The sequence below is a fragment of the Anabrus simplex genome, chromosome 3 (genome assembly GCF_040414725.1).
Source record: "Anabrus simplex isolate iqAnaSimp1 chromosome 3, ASM4041472v1, whole genome shotgun sequence".
Taxonomy (NCBI): domain Eukaryota; kingdom Metazoa; phylum Arthropoda; class Insecta; order Orthoptera; family Tettigoniidae; genus Anabrus; species Anabrus simplex.
The window spans coordinates 110493082-110518589 of NC_090267.1; the positions used below are offsets into that span (position 1 = coordinate 110493082).

The 25508-nt window shown below is 41.8% G+C and overlaps 1 protein-coding gene across 2 annotated transcripts in view; it reads left to right on the top strand.

Annotated features, from left to right (window-relative positions):
* Positions 1–25508, top strand: part of Lgr3 (Leucine-rich repeat-containing G protein-coupled receptor 3) — a 487929-nt gene that overhangs the window by 359969 nt on the left and 102452 nt on the right. For both annotated transcript variants that reach the window (XM_068227013.1, XM_068227014.1), the window contains 3 exons: positions 15183–15254; positions 20229–20300; positions 25435–25502. In XM_068227013.1, coding sequence (XP_068083114.1) covers positions 15183–15254; positions 20229–20300; positions 25435–25502 — 212 coding nt within the window. The remainder of the gene's footprint in view (positions 1–15182; positions 15255–20228; positions 20301–25434; positions 25503–25508) is intronic.

Here is a 25508-nt window from a genome sequence, read left to right on the forward strand (position 1 = left end):
GAGCAATTAAGTTCAGCGTATGCGCGAAGCAGGGTATGTGTTTCCACCCTGTTAGTCGCACAGCGGCTACAACATTAGGCGCGTTGTCAGTGACAACTGCAACAATTTTATGTTCAATTCTCCACTCCTCAGAGACTCTTCTTAAATTATCAGCTAAGTTGGCTGCTGTATGCTGTTGGTCGTACTTAATGCACTCCAGCAATGAAGATTTCAGTTTGAGGTCGGCGTCTAAATAGTGGCACGTCACTGAAACATAGCTCTAGTTGTTGGAAGACGTCCAGCTGTCCGTGGTGACTGCAACATTACTTGCCGACTGCACATCTTTCCTCACTTTTTCTTTTGTCATAGTGTACAATTGGGGGAGTAGCGTATTACTTAAAGTCTTACGACTCGGCATTTTGTAGGCACTATTTAATTTAGAAATGAACCTCTGCAGGTCCTCACTCTCTACTATCTGAAACGGTAAATAATTGTTCACTATTAGTTTCAGTAGCAAAAAATCGAGTTCCTGACTTCTTCTGTTAGAGAGGGGCTTGGGAAAATATGCAGAAATAGCACTGTTTCCGAGAGTCACATGTGGCGTTGTTGTTGTTGTTGTTGTTGCTATCGTCGTAGTCATTATCGATGTTATGCTTGTAGGAGCGATGGTACTTGAAGAGACCGAAGATGAGGAGGTCGCCGGATAAGCATTTGGATCGTCCGGAGAGTCTGGGCGCGGAGGGGCCAAACGTTGAGCAGACAATGACACGGTGGGATGGACTGTTCGGACATGACGATTTAAATTTAAAATGTTCCCTCCTTTGTAGGATATCACTTTAGAGCAAAATTTACACTTTGCCTTATTATCGCCTAGATCAGTAAAGAAGCCCCAAATTTGGCTACATTTTCTGGAACGAGTAGCCATAAGGAATGCTTGACCAAGAATAAACTAGGATGTAACCTAATAGTGTATGTCGTTATCTGTTACCGCGAAAACACTATGAATGAAACTGAGTAAAGTAATGTGGCTAACCTATGTACAGGACATAAAACTACTGTACTCACTACTGAATTAATAAAATGTAGCCTACACCTAATTCCAACACTAGTGCACTACGAGAATAAAATAAATTTCACACGCAAAACAATCATTATCACTAACAGAAACTTCCGTAAATCACAGCACTACTTCACGAACTTTATCTCTAAGACCACTATACAAACAAAGGACCACGAGGGTTGGGGTCTGACGTTTAGCGCTACCGGCGAAAAAAAGTTGACTAACGCTCAGACGTTATAAGTTTCAGTCAGGGGATGAAATCGCCATCAAGAAAAGGGTTCTCTTGCGATAATAGATCAGCGTTTAAAACATCTCATTTTCAAGTATAAAACTGTCGACAATATCTAACAGAAATTTTTATTATCTTTCAAAAGAAATATTATTTCTCATACACTTACATTCCTGAGGGTTTGGGGGCGGGGGGAGAGATTGTGAATTGCAATTACCGGTAATAGGAACGTTCACCTCTGTAGCATCTACGAATGTTAGAGAGAAGTGCACTTCCGTGCTATCTGTTGTCCACTTTGTGTACTTCCTCGTTTTGGAAAGCTCGCGAAGCGATGAAGCCTTGTGTGAAGGGATGAGAAGGAACATGTTCGCGTACGAACTACTTCAGTGGTTGCAGAGCGCTCTGGCGGGAAAATTGCACATTGTGAAGTAGTTCGCGAAGTAGTTCGTGAAGTAGTTCTTTCTTGGGAGCGAGAGTGAATGAACTAGTTCGCAGAGGTGAACTGCTTCTCCCCATTACTAGAATACACGATTCAAACACCGCGGCCCTTGGCTCTTTTACCTGTTTTAAATAGGAAAAACAATCTTTCGACCTTTTCCAGATTTAACCTAATTGTCACTAAATGTTAGAAATTTATTTTCTAAGAAATGAGGTTTTCCCCCAACCCCCTCTAATACTCCGTCACTAAGTTTTAAAACAAAATCAAGCAATGAGGGGTTTGTGTCTGACGGGAGGCAAAATTCCGCTTTTCGGCTAGATCGATTTTCCCCCGCCAGTGCAGATAACTGAGATTTTTCCAACTCATCGGGTATTCTCGGAACAAGATGTGTTAAGGGGCATAATTTTCACGCTAAGAAACTCCCATTTCTTACCCCCAAAAACAAAAGGACTGAATGATGGGAAATTCACGATTTTCTTAAATCAGTTTTCGTTTTCAATACGTAAAATCCTCAAACCAGGCAGTAGGACTTGGTTCAGTCTAATGCCAATAGATGCCGTTAATGTTATTACGTGCAACAAAATAGCAATCTCACCTCACTGCATGCAAGACATTTTATTGAGAAACAAATATGTGAAATTTAATCTCGCCCGAATCATATCTCTTCCATGCAGTCACCTATAACGAATCACCCGCGATCAAAATATGATGTCACTTCGCAAACTCTACGGAAGGATTCCTATTTCATTTTCATAGATGGATGAAAGATAATATGTATCACTTAACAGTTCAAGTATGACGGTCATAACTGCATTGGTCTTGTATTCGATATCTGGTGCCAGTTGCAGTGCTTCAAACTTTCCCGTTTTCTCAACATCTCTGTGGAAGGCGATAGAAGTCTGGATAGACGTAGTTTGAACTCATGCCGATATATACTGCTGTAATCATGGTGAATATGAGACAGACACTTCGCAGAAAGAAACGTATTTTTTCTTTAAAAAGTACAGAGTTGTGATCGTGAGAAGTTCATTGTATTTTTATTGTAAAGTAGACGTAAAAATCTATAACTGTTACCAATTTCAACGGTTGAAACATGTTCTCAATATCACTGCGAATAACAGACAGAATAGGGACTTAATATATAACAATGCGGAGTAGGTACAGTGATTTGTTACTGCCTTAAGAGTCCAACACGACACGACATTTCTCGAGGACACACACCGCTTCAAAACACAACGCGGATATCTCAGCTCTTCGCAGACAATTTTCCTGAATATTTTTTGCCTGGCCGGGTGGCTCCACATCTACTGTATACTTCAGCTCCCAGGCGGCTACAAAAAAAAAACGGCCGACACCAAAACTTGGAAGTCAGCCTCCCCAACTTACCTACCTCTCTAGCCATTATGACCACCACTACGACGACGACTTCCATCTTCCACTTTACCTAGCCTTCCATCACGACTCTAACGTATTCCCATCTTTCGCCTCTCCTTACGACTTCATGTCCTTTGCATCCATACCCTGACCCTCCCATTTACTTTCAACGCCCGTCACCAGCAAATATTTCCACTCTCCCTAACCTTCAAACCCCTGCTCAACCTAGTCTTCAGCCACTCGACGCAGCTTCCGCCATCGGAGCAACCGCACCACCGCAGATATCACCGCCACCGTCATCTTCTCTCGCCACAGACGAAGGACTTGTCACCACTTCAGCTGGCTCCGCACAACCACCGTTGACCACCATCTTCTCAAGCCATGTATAGTTGCGTAATCCGCGGAGTTGATCCTAACCTCTCCGACCGTGACATACTACACGAACTACAGGCAGAAGGTGTTCCAGCTCGCCGAATCTTCCGAATCGTAAACGCCTCTGGTCCCACCTGTAAGGTCCGACTCCATCTGCCCACCGACGAAGATGTGCAGCCACTCATCAGCAATGGTGCCTACATCTACCGCCATCTCCATAAGGTAGAACCCTCTCGCTCCCCACCCCAACCTTTTCCTCTCCATCCTACCAACACACAACGTCGCACCCGGCCAGCCCCTTCTCCATTTCAACCTAATCAATCCGTCCTTCCACCCCTACCCCAACTCATTTCTTCTATCAACCTCCTCCGCAGTTTGAACTCCTTAGATTCCTCACCACCTCATTATGCAATATCACAGCAACCCTCCACCTTCTAACCCTTCAACTCCATCCTAGCACTCTCAGTTAAACCTTCACTCTTCACACACATCACTCAACATTTTCACCCATTCTCCTCTATCAACTTATCTCAGCCTTTCCCACTTTCTTCATTCCACACACCTCACTGTTCTCGCCACCTCTCCCGGCCCGAGAGAGCGCGTTACGCTTTAGGGGGCCCGCTCCGCCCCGGGGGGAATGGAAACAAGAAAAAAAGAGTCCAACAAAAACTCGTTATTTTCGTTGCCATTGATGTTGTGCCATCTGTGTCCGACTCGTTGGCTGAACGGTCAGCGTACTGGCCTTCGGTTCAGAGGGTCCCGGGTTCGATTCCCGGCCGGGTCGGGGATTTTAATCTTAACTGGTTAATTTCAATCGCACGGGGGCTGGGTGTACGTGTTGTCTTCATCATCATCTCATCCTCATCACGACGTGCAGGTCGCCTACGGGAGTCAAATAGAAAGACCTGCACCTGGCGAGCCGAACCCGTCCTGGGATATCTCGGCACTAAAAGTCATACGACATTTCATTTCATTTGTGCCATCTGTATCAACAGAGGACAATTTTGCAAAATCGCCGAATTTCTCCACGGCACTCTTAACAGCGTTGAAAATATCAACGCCTTTAATTGTGTTGTGTACTGTGTGTAAATATTACACTTTTAAGGGCTCTTCAAAAATGGTAAAATCTTCCTAAGCTGCACGCAACTAACTTGTATTCGAAATGCCTGTGCTTTCGTCGACAGCAACTGTCTGAGATGTGTTTGTTATTTTATATTCATTGAGTGATATGGCAATCTTTATCGTACAGTTCTTAATTAATACACCATCAGTTACTGTTTCGAAAGCTTTCGCTAGAGTTTGTAAGTCACGAAGGAAGAAGCAGGAAGCAACGGTAGGATGATAACAGGGTTAAAAGTCAGTTTATATGCTTCACTCCGAGCAAGTGGCCGTGCGGTTAGGGTCGCGCAGCTGTGAGTTTGCATTCGGGAGGTAGTGGGTTCGAACCCCACTGACGGCAGCCCTGAAGATGGTTTTCCGTGTTTTCCCATTTCGACACCAGTCAAATGATGGGGCTGTACCCTAATGAAGGCCACGGCCGCTACCTTCCCAATCTCCCACCCTTCCGTCGCCGAAAACCTTCGATGTGTTAGTGCGACGTTAAACAAATAGCAAAAAAATATGAGTTTCACTAATAGGAAAATTCCTCTCATTTTTAGTTACTGCATTGACGGGGTGGAAGTTCCTTATGGGAATCACTGTAAGTACCTAGGTGTTAATATAAGGAAAGATCTTCATCGGGTTAATCACATAAACGGGATGGTAATTAAAGGACAGATCTTTGCACATGATAATGGGGGTATGGTTCCAGTGTATTGGACCCTCACCAGGATTACTTGATTCGAGAACTGAGAAAAATCCAAAGGAAGGTACCTCGATTTGTTCTGGGTGATTTCCGACAAATGAATAGAGTTACAAAAATATTGCAATGTTTGGGCTGGGAAGACTTGGGAGAAGGTGACGAGTTGCTCGACGAAGTGGTATGTTCCGAGCTGTCAGTGAAGAGATGACATTAGTAAACATACAAGTTTGAGTGGTGTTTTTTAAAGTAGGAAAAATATGAAGATTAATTTGCAATTCAAGACGAGAAATTGGGGCAAATATTCGTTTATAGGACGATGAGTTAGGGATTGGAATAATTTGCCAAGTGATATGTTCAATAATTTTCCAAATTCTTTGCTATTATTTAAGAAGGACTAGGTAAACAACAGATAGGGAATCTGCCACCTGAGCGCTGCCCCAAAGCACAGATCAGTGGTGATTGATTGATTGATTGATTGATTGATTGATTGATTGATTGATTGATTGATTGATTGATTGATTGATTGATTGATTGATTGATTGATTGATTGATTGATTGATTGATTGATTGATTGATTGATTGATTGATTGATTGATTGATTGATTGATTGATTGATTGATTGATTGATTGATTGATTGATTGATTGATTGATTGATTGATTGATTTTGAAGCCAGCACAAATCCTTCTTGTTAGACATTATAATCTTTTGATATTTTGCCGTATCAAAAAAACAATGGGACCTCGTTCTCTGTATTCAGAACATTTTTTTACGATTTGTTTTACGTTGTACCGACAAAGATAGGTCTTACGGTGACGATGGGATAGGAAAGTCCTAGGAGCTGAATGGAAGCGGCCGCGGCCTTAATTAAGATACAGCCGCAGCATTTGCCTGGAGTAAAAATGGAAAACACGGAAAACCCTCTTCTGGACAGCCGACAGTGGGGTTCGAACCCACTATCTCCCGGATGCAAGTGTTCAGAAGAGAAAACAAGTATGTCAACGAGGAAGACTTCTCTCACACTGACGGTGTGAACTTGCAAGCACTTGACCGTTGATGAATTCTAATAAGTAATAATCTCGTTCTTCACCAGCTAACCTTTCGTATGGGAAGTGACTACGTCATCTTAGCTCAAAGTATATGTCGGTGTGTTGCAAAATAGACAGCAAGTCATCAGATTAATCAAAGACGATGGGGGATGAATATGGTAGAAGAAATAAATAAAGTAAAGCGGAACGACGGACTGGTGAGGAAAATAAAACATTTATTGCAGCAAAATAACCATACATTAGTGAGAGATGTTATAACAGTTTAACACTTGCACCATTGGACGCATAGTCTCTGATTGATCTATTCCTCTTGCTGCAGAATTCTAAGTGATATCGTTCACATAACTGTCCACATAATGTACACTTGCATGAGTTTGACGGTTCGTGGTATGTTGAGTTTTCGCAGATGACATGGTGGAATCCATGTACTGCAAGTCTTGTAAACACGTGCCTTCTCTCAAAATTTGCTGCTGTCCATGTACGATCGATCATGACCCCAGTTCCATAGACTTCCGTGGGTACTTCTTCTCTTTTCCTTATTAGTGTCCTTAGTAGGTTCTCCGATGCCGTTGTGTTAGGTAGGGAGTACATTGTCCTTAAATCCTCTATGAGGAAAGTTTCCCGCGCGAGAAGGTAGACTAATCTGGATCTTGTTGTTTTTGCCAATCCGATTGCTCTTTGGATGTATGTTGCTTTAACTCTTTCCAGTGTTGTTAAGTTCTTTTCATTCAGGTGTGTCCATATAATTTCAATCCCATACGTAAGTATTGGAACGATTTTCGATTTGAAGAGCGCCATTGCTGTGTCAAGACTTAGTGTTCTGATGAAGCTTATTTCGTTTATCGCTTTAATTGCTTGTGTCGCTTGCTCTATTGTGTGTGTAGTGAAGCATTTTGCAGACGGCTGGAGTGTTATCCCTAGATATTTGTATTCTTTGGTGATCGATCACTGGTGAGGAAAAAGGAATAGAATAGATTTGAAAATGACATGAAAAGTGAGTAAAAAATGTGTGCGGGCATGGGAAGGACATACTCCAACGAAGTTGCAGAAAGGAGAGTAAAAGGAAAGAAGAAATGATACAGTAACAGGTACACATAGATCAGGGCCTCTCAGGGTGCATGCGCCGTGCAGTGCACGGGCGCAAGGTGCAGGAGACGACTTCACTAGGTTGACCAGAGTGCAAACCCCCACTCCACTTCCCCTACAACTGCCTCACCCGTTCGGCCTGTCTTCGCCTTCTCCACCTTCCCCGCTGATCCTCCCCTCACTGCGAAATGTTTATGTGCGGTGAGCGGGGACACTGTTGTATGGGGCAACGTTACCGGTGTTAAAACACTTTTCTTTCAATTTGGTTCGAGCAAACAATTTATCTTCTCTAGCTCTTCTTTGCCTTTATCTTTCCAATGATACCAGTTATGCCGGCAACAAGGGGCCGACCGACAGCAATTTGAGAGCCTTCTTTAAATTACAATCAGAAATAGGCCTACTCGCACGGAATCTAGTTTTCGTACAAGTCAAAGGAGGAAAAAAATACCTTTCACATATACATGTGGAACCAAACAGAAATAATCTTAGCTGCTTCTCGATGCAGCTTAGGAAAATCTTCCTTCGAAAAATTCTCGTAGAATTTGAGCAAAGCCTTTGTATTGGAAAATAGATCTTTTTGATTAACTTATCACATAATTATTGTCCCACGGATTAAGCATTTGGCTTTATCGTCGCGACTGACTAAGAAATACGAAAGTTCCCATTTTGATTGAAATGGACTTTCGGAAGTCTTTGCTTTCTTTGAAACAGGTTGCTCCATTATTATGTTGTCTTGCGCTTATCTATTTCACTGATAAACTTGCCGTCTATCACCGAACGCTTCGTCGCTCTCAGCACACTACACCATCCGAGTCAAGCCGAGTTGAATCGAGTCGGAACGATACACAGTGCACGGAGTCGCTGCGCCTCGATATGCACGCGTGAGATTTTGAGCGTTTGAGAGGCCCTGACATAGATTATGAAAGTATGCCACATAACCTAGTAAGAAGGAGAGAACGAATTTGGAAAAAAAATTGAACGAAATAATGACAAGGAAGATTGATTTTCTTTGTAGCACTCCTGGTTCTCCATAAATTTCGGCTTTTATGTACGCGTTCCAGAGCTCCCGCGGTCTGAGCCCTGTTCGATTGGGTATTTGGCCGGTTCTTTATAGGTCTTGCTAATTCAGACTGGACACCAGAATTACACGTCAACAAAGGGTATAAACAGAAGTCGGTGCCATCGTCAATTATCGATCCATCAATGACAGGAATGTTCTGCAAGTAAAATATACTGTATGTAGATAATTATTGTCCGGCTCCTTGGCTGAATGGTCAGCATAGCGCCCTTTGGTTCAGATGGTCCCGGGTTCGATTCCCGGCCGAGTCGGAGATTTTAACCTTAAATGGTTAATTCCCTTGGCTCGGGAACTGGGTGTTTGTACTTTCCTCAACATCCCTGCAACACGCACACACCGCACAACACTATTCTCCACCACAATAACACGCACTTTCCTATACACGACAGATGCCGCCCACTCTCATTGGAGGGTTTGTCTAACAAAGTCTGCTCCAGGCTGGAAATAGCCACACGAAATCTGTATATTAAAAGAGTTTACTAAAAACAGCTTTGGAAAATCCGTCCGTCCGTTCTACTGGATCGATTTGTTTCATTTTTGTTTCATTCTCTGCGGAATTACCTGCCGGTGAAACATGAGACATTATGTTCAGCCAACTTTGAGTAATAATAAAATAAAATCTTTAAATGAACACTCAAATAACTGCAGACAAAGGCTTACCCTTGTTTTTATTTATTGGCTTTAGGTGCCAGACCAAACAGCCAGCTAGAAATACATAAGAATACAAAGCATATACATTAAATATAGGGCCTACACTGAGAATACATATACACATATGAATCTTCCATAATATTATACTGGTATGCCTGCTGCCATTTCTTGATGGATACAGTACTTTTGTATCCATCTCTTAGCACAGGCCAGAGTAAAGTGTAGCTTCCACCGAAGTCCCAGTCTCATCCATGGCTGTGACAATATGGAAGCTGCTGGGGCATGGGTGGTGCTGAGTAATGACATTCAGAGCACGTCTAGTGCATCTGAGTGTTATGAAAGGTGTTGCTCATAGGGTCAGTCGTGCTGCAATAGCACTTTCTGACCCAGTGAGGAAAGCAATGGCAAACTACCTCACTCCTCGTCTTTCCTAGTACGCCTCATTTTGGTGCTGCCATTGGTTTTTGCGGTTTCCTTATAACCGCATAACTTTTGGTGGTGCTATTTGAGGATCCAACCAGCCTCTGGGCTGATGACCTAACAGACATGACGTTCTGAGCCCGTACAGAATGCGCACACACACATACAAAGAGAAAAAAGAATAAATTGAGGCATTGTAATTGTAGTATATTTACGTAGTTTTTCTGAAGTAGTATCACGTCAAACTTCATAATCTTAAATCAGTGTATTTTAAGAACATAGTGATTGCATCATACACCTCTGGTTGTTGGGATGATAAAATGCACTGGATGTTGAGTGGTAGTTGGAAGTTCAATGAAAGTAAAGTTGATATGAATTTTTCCCGCTGTACATTATAAAGATGGCACGAGAAGAAGATGTGGTTGAGATCAGCGATTGCTTGGCGGTCACAGGAACAGTAGGGCGAGTTTAGGACACCTATCCGATAGAGATGATTTGCAAAACTGCCGTGATTGAACCTCATGCGAATAACAGAAGTGATGTATCGGCGACAAGTATTCCATTTGGAGAACCAAGGTGAGTGAGGAGGGTATGGTTGGACTGCAGCGTATTGTTTTCCCCGTTGCCCTTTTGTAATATACCATTCTTCTTCAATTTGCGTCCAGGAACGCTGCTTGATACGTGGCACGTAGTCTCGAATAGACACTGGTGAATCTAGCCGTTCGCTCAAATGCGTTGCTGCTCTAGCGAGCCTGTCAGCATACTCGTTGTGTTTAATACCTTTATGACTAGGTATCCAAAGAAAGTGCACAGCAATATTGAGACGAGTAAGTTGTCGAATTCTCTGAATGATCTGAATTTGATGAACCGTTAGTGAAGGCTTACCCTAATCCGCAATACATTCTGTACTTGATAGGTTGCTAAGCGACTCATACTTCATTAACATTCTGATATATGTGATTTCCAGCCTTAGTATTGCCTTTGTATGAAGCCATGTTTGATTACTACCTGTCAAGCCAGAGAGTATACACTTCCTCTGATCACGGAAGAATACTATTCCTTGCTAGATACTCTTTGATTCTCTAACCTTTCCCAGCTTTCAAATATATTCAACAGATGGCAGAGCGTTCCTAATAACTTACATGCTGCTGAGAAAAAAGCGTTTACATACAAACAGACCCCATTATCACATACGCCTTAGACATTAACTGGGAGCACCTATCGAATGATAACTTAGCTGCATTAGAAAGAGTGAAGGCCATGTATCTTTAAAAAGTTCTCTGCCTGGCAGAAAACGCTCCTTCGAGACTAACCTATGAGCTAACAGGACAACTGTTCTATATTGAGGAACTGCGAAAAAAAAAAAATACCATTGCCTTCTATGACACGATAACAAGCTTTCCATCAAGAACTGCAGGATAAGAGAGTGAATATATGGTCAATTTTTACCAAACAGGCGGCGTGATGATGTCAGAATGGATGAATTCTGACCACGATCTGCGGCGTACCATAACGCGCTTCTTATTTAATGTTCATGAAACCATTGAAAAGGGTAGACACCGGGCGAGTTGGCCGTGCGCGTAGAGGCGCGCGGCTGTGAGCTTGCATCCGGGAGATAGAAGGTTCGAATCCCACTATCGGCAGCCCTGAAAATGGTTTTCCGTGGTTTCCCATTTTCACACCAGGCAAATGCTGGGGCTGTACCTTAATTAAGGCCACGGCCGCTTCCTTCCAACTCCTAAGCCTTTCCTATCCCATCGTCGCCATAAGACCTATCTGTGTCAGTGCGACGTAAAGCCCCTAGAAAAAAAAAAGGTAGCCAAAAGAATGTGACTACGACAGGCAGATGTTGCGGAGCAGCACGAATCCTCTGGTAAACCAAACCAAACCCCATGGCGCAACAGCCCCGAAGGACCATGGCCTACCATGCGAGCGCTGCTCAGCCCGAAGACCTGCAGATTACGAGGTGTCGTGTGGTCAGCACGACGGATCCTCTCGGCCGTTATTCTTGGCTTTCTAGACCTGTATACAAAAGTTGTTGTTGTTTCAGTCATCAGTCCATCGACTGGTTTGATGCAGTGTTCCATACCACCCCATACTGTGCTAACCTTTTCATTTCTACGTAACTATTGCATCCTACGTCTGTTCTAATCTGCTTGTCATATTCATACCTTGGTCTACCCCTAACGTTTAATTATGATATAATTATTTTGGTCTTGACGGGGCTCCCCGCTGTTTTAAACGGGATTACTATCCCAGCCTAAGAAAACACTACTGACCTCATGACGTCATTCGCTTGTAGATCCTACAAATCATTCATAGTTTACTCATAATGCTTTAGGTTTTGAAAACTAATACTCTGAAGCTTAGTGGTGTTGTTCTTCTTAAGGTTTAGTTCGTGAACTGCGTCATACAGCTGTGGAAGAGCTTCTCGTAATTCTCCCACTACTTTCAGACAACACTCAATCCTGATGGCAGATATTTCTTATTTCATTCGCCAGACGTGGGTCCTTGTGGACCTTCACTCTGGTCTTCTTTTGGATGCTCTCAGGAGCAGGGAATGCGATGTCCATCAGAAATGTGACATTCGACCTTGCCTCTCAGTACAATATCAGGTTGATTGTGGCCTCTTGTTCTGGCAGACTATACGGTAACTTCGTGTTCCTTTCAGCTACTGATTATCGTTAAACGCTAGTGGATGATGTCTATAGCACGGTATCGGTATGACCTTTACTCATATAGGCAATACCAGCTGATACCTGGTTTAAAGAACGTAATGTTGCCTGTAGTCGAAAATTATTATTATTACTGTATACTCCCGACTATATGTGTGCGGATTATCCGTGCAATCTTTAAAAAAAAAAAAAAGTTGGTTAACTAGGCTAGATTGTGCTATTTTTCGAAATAATGAAAGTTTTTCTCATACAGCTGTAGGTTACTAAAAACAATACCCTAAAGCCCAGTTTTTTAATGTTCTTCTTGAGGTTGAGTTGGTGAAATGCATCATACAGCTGTTGGAGCGCTTGACCTAGTGCTCCATCCACTATTTGAACGACAACAATTCGAACCTGATGCCAGACATGTCTTATTCCATTTGCTGCCTTTAATAGTCCATCATAACAAGGCGATAAATTTACTCGCTATAGCGGATTGTCGTTACATCCGATTTTATGTAAAAGTCAGAAAAGAAACACACACAAAGCATGAAATTCGGTATGAAACAGCAACCACTTTGTTCAAAACTGTTGCGAATGTTTTCCATACGGGGGTTTACTTCTTGGTTACGGCATTTTCTAATTTCGATTACATTGTTAAAAGTTGTAATAGCATCACTCCAGAGGCTTCTGTGGCTAACGTTACAGTTTTTTATTTCTAATTTGTCACCTTACCTAATCTTACAGCGCATGTATTATGAACACATATCCCCAGCCCTCTGTACTGTGTATAGCCCGCGTATTGGCCACGATCGTTAAGTCGACAAATCTGTAAGGTATGACACCGTGGTCAGCCGGTCCGAGCCCCGCTGGTCGAAAAAAGTTTCACCATCAGAATGTTGGCCGGCAGTGTAGGAGAGATAGTGATATATAATTTCTAATCACTAGATTCCGTGTCGAAAACCTGGATTAAATTCCAAACCTCACCACTCTGTTCATGTGGAGTGAGGGCATATTAGGCTGTTGATGATGATTCGTCGGTCGGAACGTGGACGTTAAGCCTTGAGCAGACCCCTAGGTGCTATACGACAGGATTAGGCTATGTGCCGGCACCGAGTTTCACCTTATTAATTTCACATTAACTCCTCTCACAAGGTTGCCGTTAGGAAGGGCATACGGACGTAAAAACTTGCTTTGAAGATTCATCTCACTTCATATCCGACCCCGTAGAGAAACGTGACAATGGTTGGACATACGCACATTTTAAGTCTTCTGTGAAGTAATGATAAACCTTTTCGCTATAAAATTTCCGTAGGACCGTAAAATTAGTGGGACGAAAAGCCATTATTATTATTATTATTATTATTATTATTATTATTATTATTATTATTATTATTATTATTATTATTATTATTATTTCTCTACCCCAAGTGTAAATGTAGGGCAGTCCACGTGTAGGAATCTAGGCATTATGCTCCCCGCACGTGCAGGGTAAATTAAGCCAGTCGACACGTACCTATACCTTCCTCCACTCGCTGTTACTGACGCACGTTTCAAAGCTTTATTACTGCCGCCTTTATTACACCTGTGATTACATAAATAATCACGCGCTTTTGTTTGTGTGATATAACGTGATGTGATTCTGACAGGTGTGGGTTGTTACATGAATTACTTTACCCACGTGATTAAGCTCATATAATTCTTTGAACCGCAGCGACAACTCTGTGTAATAATCCTCGGTGAAGTTAATGATGGCAATCTGCCACCTGACTGGGTAATACGTGCAATCTCTCTGTTGGCGGTGATTAAATGGAGAATAAAGTTATCAGAATAATTTTCATGCTCATCGGTGACTGGTTATGTTGGCACGAAGGAGATTTTGTGTGTCAATAATGTCTTCAGCCAGTAACGATCGCAGATACTTTCTCACAGGATAAAGAATACCGAATAGTGCTGTAGGAAAAATATGAAAACTGTACATTTTATATCGTATAAGTGTAAGAGACCGCCTCTGTGGTGTAGTGGTTAATGTGTTTAGCTGCAACCCGCGGATGCCCGTGTTCGATACCCGGCTCTGGCACGAAATTTGAAAAAATGGTACGAGGGCTGGAACGGGGTCCACTCAGCCTCGGGAGGTCAACTGAGTAGAGGGGGATTCGATTCCCACCTCAGTCATCCTTGAAGTGGCTTTCCGTGGTTTCCCACTTCTCCTCCAGACAAATGCCGGGACGGTACCTAACTCAAGGCTACGGCCGCTTCCTTTCCTCTTCCTTGTCTATCCCTTCCTATCATCCCAACCCCTTACAATGCCCCTGTTCAGAATATCAGGTAAAGCCGCCGGGGCGAGGTACTGGTCATTCTCCCCAGTTGTATCCCCCGCCCCAGAGTCTGAATCTCCAGGACATTGCCCTTGAGGCGGTAGAGGTGGGATCCCTCTCTGAGACAGAGGGTAAAACCAACCCTGAAGGGTAAGCGGATTAAAAAGAGAGGAAGGAAGGAAGGAAGGAAGGAAGGAAGGAAGGAAGGAAGGAAGGAAGGAAGTACTGCATAGGCTACATCTCATTATTAAGGAGAGATAAGTCGTAACATAGTAAATGTATTGGAAAGTGTATCTAGGTTGCAAAATAAAACTTGACGTGAAGCATTTCATTAACACTGAGAGGATGTTCGAGCGATTCCAATTATTTTAAAAGTACAAATTTTTGAATAGTGAGGAGTAATGGAATTATTTTAAATATTTTTAGTATAGAAATGAAGAAATTGATTTATTTATAGTTGATTAGTATCGTGAGAGAAATTTGAAAAATTTTAAAAATGCTTTTGTATGGTAGTAGATAAATATTTTACCTTCTGTCTTGTTAGACTAATTTATGTATAAATTGCCCTTGAACAGAATATCAATAGTTTTTTGCTAAAAGTCTTATTTGTGTCCAAATAGCATGCATTTTCATAGATTATTCACTCTAGTACGTTTAATTTCCTTTATTCTAGGATGCTGGCCTGGAATCCTTTCGACATGGTGTCCAGTGAGCTGCTCGCACCAGTCGCTAACCTTTCCTCTCTGTAAGTAGCATAGAAATTAGACATTTTTACATTTGGTTTACTTCGCACTGGCACAGATAGGTATTATGGCCACGATGGGATAGGAAAGGGCTAGGAGTGGGGAGAAAGCTGCCGTGGTAATAATTAAGGTACAGCCTCGGCATTTGCACGGTGTGAAAATGGGAAACAACGGAAAACCATCTTCAGGGCTGCCGACAGTGGGGTTCGAACCCAGTATCTCCCGGATGAAAGGAAGAAGAGAAGAGGAGAGAAACCTCATGAGAGCAAACAAGAAGAGGAAACGATCGTAGCTTGGACACATCTTGAGAAAGGATTATTTGCGGACAAGAATGATGGAAGGAAAATTGATGGGGAGAGAGGAAGGCTGCTGGCAGGTATTCTGAGATCTCGCCAGCTTGTCATACAGACCTTTCATCAATAAAATAACGTGAGGTGGAGCACCACATTTATCTAGCACGTGCCACAACGTTTCCCAGCGCAGTCCAAGCTAATTTGCAGTCGGGGAACCAGATGAGAACAGAGACACAACACTCTCGAGCGTTTTCAATGATTTGCCTCAGGTTGAGAATCTGAGAAAGAGCCAGCTTGTTCCTTGGGTATCTAAGGTTGTATGTAAGGTTTAGGCGCTAATTGATTATGGTTTTTAACATGCATATCGTATCAATGCAACAATTAGAGGTATTTCTAACTGACCCCTTTTCGTACAGTGGAATGAAAACAGATGTAGTCTAACCTTTGGACCATTCTCCATTACTCCATAATTATTCTATTACATACTCAATGGAACACATTTATGCCATCCTCCTCCCATCTCTATTTTGATAAAATATGATTATGTGCATGTATACAGCTTTTTTTAAAACACGGAGATAAAGAATGCGTTAAAGGATACAAGTAATACTCAAGCAAATTTTTTTTTTAAACAATCTGTACATAGGTTTGAGCACGTTTTGGACAACAATAGAAATTACGGATCGGTACTTCCAACCTAAAGATTGTTCAAAAACTTCATAAGCAAACTATCCCCAAATGGCGACTATGATATAGCTGAGTTATAATCTACACCAGTTCTTTGAATTTGTAAATATTTACGTTAGCGACCGGCACCGAAGAAAGATCGCTCTTAAGTTAGAAGAGTCGGTTGCCTGTATTTTTCATTTTAATATTCTTGACATTCGGGATCGACGCCCATTTATGATATGTTGCCTCATTATACAGGGTGCCCCAGGAGGAATGGTCAGTATTCAGGGCTATGACAGAAACGATCATTTGAAGCAAAAAACTTCATATGGACATGTGCCCTACTCCGAATGATTTGCGAGATAGAACACATTTAATGCACATTTGTTTCCGGGGTAGTGGCGCACACGTATGTGTCTTGCCCACCCACCCTCTTTGACGTTTTGAAATTGGTACAATGCTCGTGTTAGTAGGACATTGATGTACAGAAAGTCGCCGTCTGCTGGTAGTGGGACTACGCTGCACCATTTCAAATTTGTGTTGGTGTTCCTGCACAGGTTGTTGAACTACACGTTCAGAAGACATATCGGAAAGCGCCAACGGTATTCCTCGACAGCAGCAGGAGCACTACCATCGCAGAAGCCGAAAACATACACCATATCTGCATATTCTTCATTAGTGTAGATGTGGCATTCTAGCAAGCGCGTGTACAAACACAGTTAACCGATGCTTCTGACTGTTAAAATATCAATCCCTCGCAGTATTTCACTCACAACACACCATGGACAACTGCGCGTTCAACGGGATAGATTAATGACAGAAAGGCATCCCGAGCAAAGAGGTTGAAAGCAATGAGATAGGTTGGGCTAGAATAAAACGTCAAAGAGGTTGGGAGGGTAAGATGCGTACCACTCCCCCAAAAACAAATGTTCATTAAATGTGTTCTACCTCGGAAACCATTCCGAATAGGGCACATGTCCATACGAAGGTATTTGCTTCAAATGATCGTTTATGTCATATCCCTGAATACTGACTATTCCTCCTGGGACACCCTGTATATCCGAGTAACACTTGTAGTGGACGTGGTAATTGAGGAGTGTCGCCAGGACGGCCGCGGTTTGAATCTTCACCAATGTATGTGGGATTCTTGAAATGAAAAGCCACGTAAATAAAGGGTGCAAATCCCTGCACATGGTTATAAGGGCATTTAGGAGTTGTAGTAAGGGTGTAAAGGAGAGGGCATATAAGTCTATGGTAAGACCTTAACTAAAATATGGTTCCAGTGTATGGGACCCTCACCAGGATTACTTGATTCAAGAACTGGAAAAATCCAAAGAAAAGCAACTCGATTTGTTCTGGGTGATTTCCGACCAAAGAGTAGCGTTACAAAAATGTTGCAAAGTTTGGACTGGGAAGACTTGGGAGAAAGGAGACGAGCTGCTCGACTAAGTGGTACGTTCCGAGCTCTCAGTGGAGAGATGGCGTGGAATGACATCAGTAGATGAATATGTTTGAGTGGTGTCTCTTCACGATTGTTTTTTACGTCAACTGTTCTAAAGAATCTACAAGATCCTGTTCACGTACTTAAATTATATTAAATTGTATTATTTATATATACACACATTTTCGCAACTGAAGCAATTCATCAAGCTATTCACCGAGTTCAGTCGGCATTTGAAAGCACAGTGCCGGACTTTGAGTGTGTTGCGCTGATCTTCAGGAGCTAGCAATTCGCTTCAATCAAGCGACTCGTCTTCGACTTCTAAACAATTTTGGAACTTCATATTTATTAATTATATTGTGACTTCGCGCCTCATTCGCTGGCTCATTTAACTTTTAACCTCTTCTTGTAAACATTATGAGACAGTGCTGAAAATTGCGTGTGTTGTGCTACTATTCAGAAGATCGCGCCTTACTTCTTATAAGTGACTGACTTTCTACTTCTTCTAGATTTTACGATTTAAAATTGCACAGTGCCAATCCCCATTAACATATTTTGCCTCTTCAACTGTTTTTGTGAAAGACTCACTCTTTAATTTCTTATTTACCTATGCATTGTTTTTTTTTATTCGGCTGATGATGACTCGGATTAGGGTCGAAACCGGTACCACTTCCGCTTTTAATTAAATAGGAATGTAATACTACATTTCATATTTATTTGTATTGAATAGGTTGAACTACCTTATTTATTATTTCAATTTCACTGGTGTCTTTAAAAGTAGCAAAGATCACTATATGAAGATAAAGCTGGAATTCAAGAGGACAAATTGGGGCAAATATTCGTTTATAGGAAGGGGAGTTAGGAATTGGAATAACTTACCAAGGGAGATGTTCAACAAATTTCCAATTTCTTTGAAATCATTTAAGAAAAGGCTAGGAAAACACATATGGAATCTGTCACCTAGGCGACCGCACTAAATGCAGATCATTATTGATTGATTGATTGATTGATTGATTGATTGATTGATTGATTGATTGATTGATTGATTGATTGATTGATTGATTGATTGATTGATTGATTGATTGATTGATTGATTGATTGATTGATTGATTGATTGATTGATTGATTGATTGATTGATTGATTGATTGATTGATTGATTGATTGATTGATTGTACGTCTGGTTCGGATTGCACGTAAAACTGCAGTTTCCGAGGCTAACATCACCATATCAGTGGTGACGTCATCCTGCAAGCCCCCTTCCTTTCCCTTCTCATTTGAAACGAGAAGAAATGTACTATGGTCGCCTGACGAGAAATCGGGTGGATGCAGGGTAGGAGGTGCGAGGGATAGGCACGGCTGTAGCGCATGCGCCTATCTCAAGTCTCAAGGCCTGGCAATAAACATTTGCTCCGTCCGCGGTCAGTCTTGCGAACTGAAGTGCTGTCGTGCAGTTTCAAAGTGGTAGAGCAATTGTGCCTTAGTTATACATTTCTTGTGTGTACTGCATAATTAATAGTTTGATAATGAATATGCATTCAGAGAGCTCGCATTGTCTGTCACGACTGATGTTTGTAGCTAAGAGTGTAGTATCTACAAGCTACCGCGACTTCTCGTCATACGGGGATAGTATAATATTTACATACAATGATGGACATCGTCATAACCATGCTTAAAACCAGACACGAACCGGCAACCGATCGCAATCTTAATTTTCAACACCTCGTAAATTGTGGCCAACGGCCGTGGCCGTGTTGAAACACCGGATCCCGTGAGATCTCAGAAGTTGAGCTGAGATCTCAGAAGTTGAGCAACATTGGGCGTGGTCAAGGTTTGGATGGGTTGCCACCCGCTGTTGGTGGGGGTAAGGGAATGGAGGAGCGCAAAGGAACTGGCCATCCTACGGTACGTACACTCCGGTTCAGGCATACCTCTGCGGAGGTTCGGACCTGCCTTCGGGCAGAATGCACCCTTATTTACCGTAAATTGCGAACGACACTTATCAAGTTTAAGGTTAAATCATCTCCTAACCAAACCGAAGGATTCCACGCTATTTTCCATTAGTGTTATATCTCACTCCCCCTCGCCTCCCCAACCCCACCACTGCAAGGGGGTTAAACTTGGTCTTTTAAAAAGCCACTCATTAAATTTCGTCAAGTTTCGGGATGATGAGTGACTCTTGTTAGCGCAGATGAAATAGTAATAACATTTCTTAAATTAGGAGAGTAAATAGCAGACCAAGCGGACACTTACTGAGTCCGGCATTGCTTCCATTTACTTTTTCCAGGCTCCTCACTTTCGTCTTATCTATTGGACCTTCCTAGGTCAACTCTTGTTCTTTTCTGAACCCGACAGTTATAGTAGGGAGACTCATTTTCACACTTTTTGTGGCCCTTCTCTTCTTTTACCCATAACTTCACTCTAAAAAGTGTCGGACTTCCCACTTTCTGTTGTTATACGTGCATCCTATTCAATCAATCACCACCACTAAGAACATATTTAATTTTATCACACTGCTGTCTCGTTCCTTTGTACAGAATACAGATGTAAATGTATTTTCTTCTTTCCCTTACAGAGACTTACAAGGTGTTCACTTGGATAATCTGGATGTAGAGATATTCAACAGACTTCGACGGCTCGAATTCGTGTAAGTAAAAAAATTTGCATCTACATTTATTGATATTTTCTAAGTAACCACTGAAGGGGTAAATAGGGAGTGTCTGTTCAAAATGTGCTATTTCTGCTTCAAATTTCTTTTTATATTTCGTTCACATGCATTGAAGTAGTTGAATACTATCGCAGCTCATGAGCAATCCAGACCATAATGTAATTCCTTAAAGCTAGTACCATACCCTATCATGAGTATGTTCCATGTGCCTTTTCTTCTTCTTCCGTTTCACCCTGTTTGAATCGATCATTTCTCTGCGTGTTGTTCTTCTTTTAGTGCCCAGTATTTCTTCATTCTTTCTGATCTTCGTTTCCTCTCGTCTTCCGAGATAATAGGTTTGGCTTTTAATGTAGATTTGTCATGGAACCTATATATTCGTCTTTAGTTATTACGTTAGCTGTTCGATCGAATAGTTAATTTTCTATAATTTGTAAATCTATTAGGTTTCTTTCAGTTTCCTTAAACCAGTTGGGTTTTGTTTTGCGATTACGGAGGAAGTCAAAGATTTGTTTGGTTAATCTATTAGAGTCCATTCTGACGAGATGACCGTAAAAAAGTATCCCTCTTTTTCGCATAGCATCTGAGAGTTATTTTCACTTTCCTTGTAGAGAGTTTCATTTTTTATTTTATTTTTTATTTTGCTATTTGCTTTATATCGCACCGACACAGATAGGTCTTATGGCGACGATGGGACAGGAAACGCCTAGGAATGGGAAGGAAGCGACCGTGGCCTTAATTACGGTACAGACCCAGCATTTGCTTGTTGTGAAAATCGGAAACCACGGAAAACGATCTTCAGAGCTGCCGACAGTGGGGTTCGAACCCACTATCTCCCGAATATGAGCTCACAGCTGCGCGCTCCTAACCACACGGCCAACTCGCCCGGTGAGTGTTTCATTCTTGATGTATATTACCTTATTTTCCTCAAATTTTAGTCTTATGATCTTTCTTAAAATTCTCCTTTCTTTTAGCGCGAGTTTCTCCATCTGACCTTTAAAATTCATGTTTAGTGTTTCTGCTGCGTAGAGTGCTTCTGGTCTAATCACTTTTATAATGCTTAATTTTGGCCCCCAATGACAGGGATTTCTTGTTGTATGTATCTTCAATCAATCATTACTGATCTCATTTAGGGCAGTCGCCCAGGTGGCAGATTCCCTATCTGTTGCTTTCCTAGACTTTTCCTAAATGATTTCAAAGAAATTGGAAATTTATTGAACATCTCCCTTGGTAAGTTATTCCAATCCCTAACTCCCCTTCCTATAAATGAATATTTGCCCCAATTTGTCCTCTTGAATTCCAACTTTATCTTCATATTGTGATCTTTCCTACTTTTATAAATGCCACTCAAACTTATTCGTCTACTAATGTCATTCTACGCTATCTCTCCACTGACAGCTCGGAACATACCACTTAGTCGAGCAGCTCGTCTCCTTTCTCCCAGTTCTTCCCAGTCCAAACTTTGCAACACTTTTGTAACGCTACTCCTTTGTCGGAAATCACCCAGAACAAATCGAGCTGTTTTTCTTTGAATTTTTTCCAGTTCTTGAATCAGGTAATCCTGGTGAGGGTCCCATACACTGGAACCATACTCTAGTTGGGGTCTTACCAGAGACTTATATGCCCTCTCCTTTACATCCTTACTACAACCCCTAAACACCCTCATAACCATGTGCAGAGATCTGTACCCTTTATTTACAATCCCATTTATGTGATTATCCCAATGAAGATCTGTCCTTATATTAACACCTAGATAATTACAATGATCCCCAAAAGGAACTTTCACCCCAGCAACGCAGTTTTATTGGTTGGAAGGCCAGTTCAAGTTTATTTTTCCTGGATTCCATTGCTTAGTATTCCACAGCATTCCAACTAATCCATTCTCCGAGATATTTGAATTATTTTACTATTTCAATCTTTTGTTCTTGGAGCTCAAGGCATTTATGCGGGTGTTTGTCGTTTGTCATGATTTTGGTATTTTCGAAGGGGATGTGAAGACCTATTTTAACTGCTTGTTTATCTAGTTCAAGGATTTGCTCCCTTGCTTTCTCCATTACTTCAGCAAACAAGGCCATATCACCTGAAAAAGCAATACAATTGATTTTAAGGTTCTTCCTTTTCAACCCAATCTATTATTATTTAGCGTATGGCTTATACAGACATAATCAGTAATATACATATATACATATTTACAGCTGAGAAACAAAGCAACTTGTGCTTCACAATTGAATGTCTAATTCTTCGATCCAGCGTGCAGCATCCGGAGTTAGCAGAAGGAAGTCATCCTCATCACCGTGATAGGCTCGAATCCTACATTCCCTGACGATATGACGAACAGTCTGGTGTGGAGCTCCGCAGTCACAGTCTGGGTTAGGTAGCTTTTTCCACTTATGGAGAGCGGCTCTGCACCGACCATGTCCTGTTCTGATTCTATTCAGGGCAGTCCAGGTCTTGCGTGGTAGGTGGGATCCACTTGGAAGTCTGGGACCTGAGAAGAAGGTATGAAGGCGCACATCCGTTGCTGCTTCCCATCTACTTTTCCACTCATCAAGAGATTTAAAATCTTTAGCATCCATGTTAGAGGCATCACGCAGAGTTGGATGGCGTGATTTTAGTCTGTTAAGATTCAGAAGTGGCAGGTCACTATTCACGGGTAGACTAGGATTTCTTGAGATCTTGTGAAATTCCTTCATAAGGGCATTAGATCGGCATAGATCAGGTGGCATTATACCAGTTAGCAGTGGAAGCCAATGAACTGGAGTAGATGTGATTGCGCCAGATATGATGCGCATTGTGGTATTAAGCTGGGTGTCAACAAGCCTTGTATGATGACTGTTCATCCAAACAGGTGCACAATACTCGGCACTTGAATACACCAAACCCAGGGCTGAAGATCGCAAAGTGGTTGCTGAAGATCCCCAAGTAGTTCCACACAGTTTATGAAGGATGTTATTTCGAGACTTCAACTTTTGTGCTAAGTTCAGGAGGTGTTGTTTGAAGGATAGTGTACGGTCCAAGATGACACCAAGGTATTTTGGGTTCCAGTTATGATGAAGAATTCTCCCTCTGAAACTAACATTCAGTTTCACGTTCGCCAAACGATTATTTAAATGAAAGCAGGACACTTCTGTTTTGCTCGCACTGGGTTGGAGTCTCCAGATTTTGAAGTAGTCTTCCAGTAAAGACAGGTCTTTGGTCAGAATCTCTTCAGTCGTCTCCATTACCTGATCTTGTGCAGCTAGAGCCAATCTAATTCCACTCTTTATATTTATATTCCATTCTCTATCTACTTTCATAAGCGCACAGTTGAGCAACAACGGTGAGAACCCATCCCCCTGTCGTACTCCCGTTCTTATTCAAAGGAATCTGATAGTTCACCCATGAATTTAACTTTCGAAAACGTATTTGTGATAGTCGCTTTTATGATATTAGTTGGTTTCTTATTATACGTTACCTTGCGTTTTGCCACAACTTCCTCAGGGTGAAAATAGTACCTTTTGAGCAGACACTCCTCAAATATATTCTCCGCTAATTATCTTCTTGAATGGTAGCTAAGGTTCAATTAAAATTCGGCCAGAGGTGTACGGAGCTCTGGAAAGAGAGAACCGATATTCTTACACATATAAATTGCCAGAGTGGTTTATACAGTATTGGTTACGAGTTGTTCGATCCGGCGATTTACACCGAGGGCCCAGCTGTTAAAGACCGGCGGGATAAATAGGCAATTGCAAAGGAAATCTTCTCCAGTTCTTCTTCCAGCTCAAAGTTCACATGTGCCACTGGAGATTTGCATCCGGGGTAGTGCTGAAGGCATAGTGTGTGTATTGCTATGCATCCACCATTTGTGCCATTTCAATCATTACAGTCTTGTAGCGGGCTGTCTACCTGCAGCAATGCGTTAAGAGAGGAGGTGGGGGATACCACGCTTTGTTTATATCGGGACACCATTTCTGTGTATGCGTGTAAAACGTTATAGGCCTACACGATTTTATGTTTGGCTTCACAGTTCTCATCACAAATCCTGTGTTCTACATGCTTCAGCGACCACCTTCTGTACCCGAGGAGTGAAAGTCAGCTTACTGTCTAATAACAGTTCGAGTCCTTTCTCTTCTATACATTTCAAAATAATTAGGGGAACATATTTTTGAACGTACGCCAGCGGTGACGGATCGGTGCGTGAAATGAGAGATTCCAAGAGACAACAGTCCAGGCTCAATTTTGTTCCGAGGCTCAGCGGTGAAAGACTGGCAGATGACAATCTCATCTCTAGGAGAGATTGATAGCCGTGCGCCGCTGGTAGCGGAAATTGGAAAGTGCGCTCCACATTAAAAAGCGCACTCAGGTGCTCATGTGAAAGGCGACAAATCGATGGCTGAGAACGAAAGGATTACAACTCAAAATGCATTTTTGACATTTTACAATCTATGTACAGCTCATTTCGACCTCTACAACCTCCGAAATTATTACAATAAAAAGTGCCACGAAGTAGTTCTAACGGTTTTCAATCTTCTGTCATTAGTCAGAAATTGAGTCGAAAAATTATTACAATAAAAAGTGCCACGAAGCAGTTCTAACGGTTTTCAATCTTCTGTCATTAGTCAGAAATTGAGTCAAAAAATTATTACAATAAAAAGTGCCACGAAGCAGTTCTAACGGTTTTCAATCTTCTGTCATTAGTCAGAAATTAAGTCGAAAGGGTCTTTTGAGTTGTAACTTTTTTCCATATTATAGTAAGTGATGTAAGAACTGTGTTCACACCAATTTGTATTTTTAGAAATGTTTAACAAGTGCATTTTTGAGAGGCAATTATGTAAATTGCTAAAAATTTAAATTATTTTCTTGAAAAATCATGGGAATTTGAATTGTAACCCTTTCGTTCTCGTCCATCGAATTGTCTTTTGAATCTCCAAATTTCCGCGCCGGACTTTCACTACTAGACCCTTGGTTTAAATATGCTATAAGAACGCCTGATATCTCAGCTAGATAAAAAAAAAGAGGTCAAGACAACTGATGTATATCTTGGAATGAGAAAAAGAATTGTTCATCATTTTTTCAACATGAATGTTGATCCATTCAGCCACAAAATCATATAAATGACGTATTTGCTACTTTTCAGGTATCTGACCACGTTCTACTATTGCACATACGCAGCCCATGCGCGAACCTGCAAACCCAACACGGATGGTAAGT